Here is a 6,000-nt window from a genome sequence, read left to right on the forward strand (position 1 = left end):
ATCTGAAAATTTTTTAAATATATTTGAAAATTTTAAAAAAATATTCTCAATCAATCAATTTGATAAATTAGAAGATAAAATTTTAAAAATTTCCAAAAACTTTAAAATTCTCACAAGATTTTACATTCTTTAAGAAAAAAATCCATTACTTTATAAAACTAGCTTTAGAGTATCCATATAATATAAGTATATTGCCACTTAATGAATTTTATAATGCATAGATATTACATGTAGTTTCTTATTGTCCATTAAATAAAGTATGATAATTAAAAAAAATATTACAAAGTGCTTGTATACTTTTCATAATGGACTAGATGGGTGTTTATCTAATTTTAATTCAGAGACATTCCAAGAGTGATCAATGCAACATACCTTTATGGAAGGGGTTTAGGGATATCCAGGCAATGGCACAGTATATTTAATATGTAATGCAAGCATCATATTTCTTTGATACTATTTTGCACTTCACAAGCACCAAGAGAAGATTAGAGGCAGTCAGTAGTTCAGTATGCCAATGCTTAATTTATCTTACATTTTTTGCAAAGAAATTGGGCCATTCTTATGCCCAAGTTGGAAGGGGAAGAATATCCCACCTTTCCTGCTTTCCTTCCAGGCATCCAGTATTTCATTTGCTGATGGCAAATTAGATGCATGAGAATCATCAATTTGATTTATGGGTATTTCATATTCCATCTGATCAAAATCTTGGAAAGGTCCATCTAAATGATCAGTAGATGAACCAGATGCCACATCATTAACAAAAGCCTCCATGCTTGTATAGTTGGATATTCCATCTTGGTCAATACTGGAGCAGTTTTGTGAGCTAGAGATCTCATATCTATCCTCACCACCCTCTCTGCCAGTACTGTAGTGATTAACACTGAACTTGCCATATGCACCATCAGTTTTATCAACAATCTCATCCTCTTGCATCTCTGGAGTTCCATTTACTGTATTTGCACAAGAAATTGGGATCTCCCTTCTCTCGTCACTGATCATTTCCTTACTGTCAATATCCAAACCTAAACCATCCGCGTCTTCAATGTCCGAAGCAATGGATCTTAATAAGTATGCTGATGTGCCACATTCACATAGAGAACACAGTGATCTTGACAAGTTTGCTACTGTAGGCTCTGATGCCACATCAGAATTACCAAGTACATGGAGCAGCTTCTCTAAAATATCCTTAGTGATTTTATCATCATTCTTTTGAAAAAGAGCTGTCCACTGCCTTTCACTGATTTGAAATGGGGCATGAGCTATAGTGTTTATCAGGATGAGAGCTCTCTCATAATTCTGTTGAGTTGTGGCTTCATACACCATTTCAGTGAATAGGGAACGATGAGGAATGTCTCCAGCTTCCAAAGCTGAATCAAATGCATGCTCCAGAATATGACCCTGTATTAAGAAAAAAGCAAGCAAGTAGAATTAATATCTAATTATGAATTGAGCTCCTGCAGTAATTTAAGATAATCGGATCATACGATCAATGATGTGAAAATTTAAATGACAAGACTTCAAAGATCAAAGACATGCATAACCACCTTTCCAGCTCTAGATGCTTTCACAAGTAGTGATGCATGCTTGCATTGATCTAGTTGATGCCCAGAGAAGACCATGTCCTTGTACACAACTTCAAAGTAATCCCACTGAAGTGCACTAGCAGTTGCCTCGAGCATTGAGCTATATGTGTACTCATCGGGTACAGAGGAAGTAGCACTGCCACTGGCTCTCTTAATTTTCTCAAATAACTCCTTGGCTTCCGAGAACAAATCATTCCGGCCATAGACTTTCAACATAATATTTATGGTCCCTATGTTAGGGACACATTGTGTTTTCATGTATTCAAAGATAGAAATGCAATCATTGACATGTCCACCATCTAGGGAAGACATTATCATGCCAGTGAATGTAACCTCCAAAGGTTTCTTATAACAAAGTTTTTTCATCTTCTCAACCTGCAAGTTTATTATAAAGAAAATGAAATTTTTTGGCCTATAAAAGATTAGCTACAGCTTAGCCATATAGGTCACAAGTCACAACACAAGAGAATCAAAAGCTAACTAAAATGAGACATGAATCAGCAATGCCATATCTAACCAATGTAAAGTCCAAGAGCAACATATTCAAATGATACAATTTAAGACTAACCTCCGGAATAGCATCTTGCCACCTCCCATTGTTGCAAAGGCAGCAAGATAATTCATAATATACGCTGGCTGTTCCAACCACTCCTCTTTGTTCCATATCTCTCACTACTTCCACTGCTTCATTGACTTTACCTTCCTCCCAAAAAGCTCTGACAAGAACTAGGAAGTCCCAAGATAGATGCATCAGACATCAAAATTAACACCTTCCACAAAAGGAAAAAAAGGGACCAAGTAAACTACCTTTATATGTAAGTGCTTTCGGAGCTTCTCCACTTCGGTTCATTTTCCTAAATAACTCATGGACAAGGTTGTACTTGCCAGAATGCAACATTACCTTTTAAAAAAGCAACTCCTGTAAGACTTGATTGCATAAACATAATTTGAGGGAAAATGGCACCTTTCATGAAGAAATTCATTTTCTTAGCCAAAATAACATCCCAAGTTTCCTTATCAATACGGAAAATTGTACCTCTGACAATTAACATTTTGAAGTCTCAGCATCAGCCTTTCACTGCTGGGTATACAACTTATTAAAAACGAATGCAGATAAGACTAATTACTATTTACTTTTCATCTTTTCTTACATTCTATTTGGGTGGGGAAGAAGAAAGAGAAGGGGAAGGAGAGAAGGTTAGATTTAAATCTCTTCTTGTTTGGGAAGGAGCAAAAAAAAGAAAAGGTAATTTACCTTCCCCACACTTGCATGCTAATTTGGGGGAAAGACAGGAATGCAACTTAACCTTCCCTCCCCATCACTCATCTCCTCCCAAACAAGTTCTCAAGGGTAACATCCCTCTTTTTCCCCATCCCTCCCCCTCCCTCCCTCCCCCTACCCCAACACATCCAACCCACACCACAACCCCCACACCCCCCCCCCCCCCCAACCCCCCCGCGGCCTCTTGCTAACAAGGCATACATTACAGAGTATAACTGCTTTTGTTACTCATCTAGGAAGTATAACAAAGACTTGTGAAGATCAATGTCTAGTAGAATATGTCTACAGATGTATTGATCCAAAAATTACCTCCATAGCTAATCCATATGTAGCTCCATTGGGCTTAAGACCACTCTTCCTCAACTGCTCAAACACCCATGACACCCCCTTCCACTGCTGGGACGGAACACAGGCATTCAGTACCTAGCAAAACAGGTCATAAATGACTAAGTTATTATTGATATGCAGATTAAAGTACCTCAGGAAGTTTGAACAACGACAAGATGATGCTTTCTTACAGCATTATAAATAACTAAATCTGGTTCAAGGATTGGGTCCCAGTTCTTGAGGTGCATATGATTAATTCTTTTACAAGGTTTCTGCCTCAGACATTCAATAATTTTAACCAGCTCTTTGAGAAGGCTAGCTTGACCAAGTGTAACAGCAATGATATGATATGCGGCCATGTCAGGATATATATTGTAGTCTTCCTGAAAGACTTATGAGTAAGAATCAATCCAGCAACATCAGAAAGGTAAACTATAATTTAAAAAAAAAAAAGACTAAAAATTACAAGAAAAAAAAAAGTGTGAAGAAGAATATTCTACAAATAATTACACGCATCAAATTAAAAATGCGAAGTGCTTCTTGGGGCCTTCTTTCCTTCCTGAGCACTGACAAGAGTTTTGTGTAAACAAACCTACAAAAAGAATTGATTACTTTCTATGGTAAAACATAAAGTTCTAACTAGTTTACAATGTAATTACACAATTCCAAGCACAAAAAAGAAGTATGCAATAGACAGTTAAAAATAAATTTGACTACACTAGATGATAACCATATTGGAAAGAAATAATAGAAAAAAGCATTTGAAGTTGCATCTTGTACAATCTAATGCATAGTTTCAGAAAATGCGATGAATTGCCCAAAGACATCTTAGGTCCCTTTTGGCATTGAATTTCAGGGGCTAAAAATACTGTTTAGAAAAATCACCATTTTTAGATTTGTTGAAAAAAAAAAAAAGGTGTTTTGTTATTTGGGTGGTCTTATAACTAAAACATCTCAAATTTAATTTTAAATCAATTTTTAACTAATATATTTAAAAAAATAATTTTCACAGCAACAGCTCCAAAAGCAATGCCAAACCGAACTTAGACTTTGTTTAATTAAACTTGCTTGAGAAATGTGCACACCTCTTTCAACAAAGCAATAATGGTAAGAATAAGATACATTGGAGGAGGAGACCTAGTTTGGCAAAAATTAGTTAGTGCAATTTCTGTTTCTATTGCTAATCTGAACCGAAAGACCAGTTGCTCATCTACTTTTCTTCATTAAACTTTAAAAGGAATAGACAAGCACTGCATAGGCCTTAAAGTAACAATTATATGCCAACTTCCAACAACCACAACCTAACTCTACAATCGGAATTCTTGAAACAAACTGAAAAATATAGCTAAAACAAAAAAACACCTGCTCTTACAATCTCTACGATCCTTATCATTATACACCCATTTCACGATAACCATAGCTTGTTCCCATTTTCCCTTTTCTCCAAGCTCCTCCACAATCTTCAGCAACTGCCCTTCACTAAACCGCAGCCCGGACTGCTTCATTATCCTTGCTAACTTCCAGTCTCTCAGAGTCACCTCTCTGCTACTTAATCTGAACACCCAAAAATAATAGCAAATTGTTTCTAAAAAGAAAAAGAAGGAACCGCAAATCATCCAAAATGACTTAAAAATAATATAAAAAAAAGTTCATCACAATCACAAACCTATTAACAAGAAACCGAATTGCCTCCCTATCATTGCGTCTTCTCTTGAATGGATCAAATTCCCGTTTATTTTCGCTCCTCAGCCAACCATCATCTTCAATTTCAATATCATTATCCAAAACCCATGTCAAACCATCCTCAAATATTTCCTTCAATTCTCTCAAATTCTCCGTCTTTAACTTCGGTCCATTGAACTCCTTGTTTCCACTCGCAAACTCTCTCAGTCTCGCTCTCTCTATACCCTCCCATGGCCTCCCCACCAACAAACCGCTACTGCCAGACCGAGTCTCTGTTTTTATTGCCTTAGTGAAGCATCTGTATTCCCGTTTCAAGGTTTGGAAATGGGATTCCTCGGCGAGGGCTTGCTTTTGGGGGGTGGTGAGGGGTGGGGGTTGCTGGGTTTGTGCCATTTTGGTGAGTTTGCGGTTGTGTTTTTGAATTTCTTTCTTGCGCAGAGCGCGGGTGATTTTGGGAGTTGGATATACGCCTTTCCTGAGAAGCCTACGTTTGATGGCATCGATGTTTGGTTGAAACTGGGGAGCTGAAGGAGAAGAGGAGGGAGCCGTTGAAGCTTCCATGACTAGAAGCAAGGGAGTGAACTAGGGAAGAAGAAGAAGACAAGTGAAATGGCTAAGCTAGCCTTCTCCTTCACCATGCTAGGAAAACGTTTCAGAGAAGATAGAAAATAGAGAATATTTCCTTTTATTATTATTATTATTATTTTTATTTGGACGAAAGAAAAAAAAATGAAGATAAAGTTCTTTTCAAAAGGATTAAAAAAATTGTAATGAATTTATAATTTTATTCTATATACTTGTACAAAGAAATTAAGTAAAAGAATAATTTATATTTGTTTTATAAAAGCATTTCACACTTATTTTTTTTCTTAAAATTAAAAAGAAAATAATAAGGAAAAATAATATTTATTTTATTTTTTTTGGATAAAAATTATCTTTTTTTTAAATCATTTTCCCCTTTTTATTTTTTATACATTTAAACAGGGGTTAATTATTTAAATAATATATTTTTAAAAATATTTTATCAAAATAATATAAATCTAAAATTATTTATAAATATAATGTTTACTTGTGAAAATATCAATTGAAAAAATAATTTTATTATTTGACTAATAATTACAAAAC

The 6,000-nt window shown here is 35.5% G+C and overlaps 1 protein-coding gene across 2 annotated transcripts; it reads right to left on the bottom strand.

The window, feature by feature from the left end:
• Positions 1-417: 417 nt before the first annotated feature.
• LOC110654628 (pentatricopeptide repeat-containing protein At5g67570, chloroplastic) lies at positions 418-5,538 on the bottom strand. Of its 2 annotated transcripts, XM_021810661.2 has the most exons (9): positions 4,859-5,537; positions 4,555-4,746; positions 3,703-3,784; positions 3,384-3,575; positions 3,175-3,288; positions 2,391-2,484; positions 2,152-2,309; positions 1,545-1,958; positions 418-1,398 (listed from the first exon to the last, which is right to left on the bottom strand). In XM_021810661.2, the coding sequence occupies exons 1-9, from the start codon at positions 5,434-5,436 to the stop codon at positions 529-531; spliced, it is 2,694 nt and encodes an 897-aa protein (XP_021666353.2). In that variant the 5' UTR covers positions 5,437-5,537; the 3' UTR covers positions 418-528. The 2 variants fall into 2 exon arrangements, with proteins under 2 accessions (XP_021666353.2, XP_021666354.2); XM_021810662.2 differs by lacking the exon at positions 1,545-1,958 and having other exon boundaries at positions 4,859-5,538.
• Between the last annotated feature and the right edge of the window lie 462 nt (positions 5,539-6,000).

The sequence above is a fragment of the Hevea brasiliensis genome, chromosome 10, assembly GCF_030052815.1.
Source record: "Hevea brasiliensis isolate MT/VB/25A 57/8 chromosome 10, ASM3005281v1, whole genome shotgun sequence".
Classification (NCBI taxonomy): domain Eukaryota; kingdom Viridiplantae; phylum Streptophyta; class Magnoliopsida; order Malpighiales; family Euphorbiaceae; genus Hevea; species Hevea brasiliensis.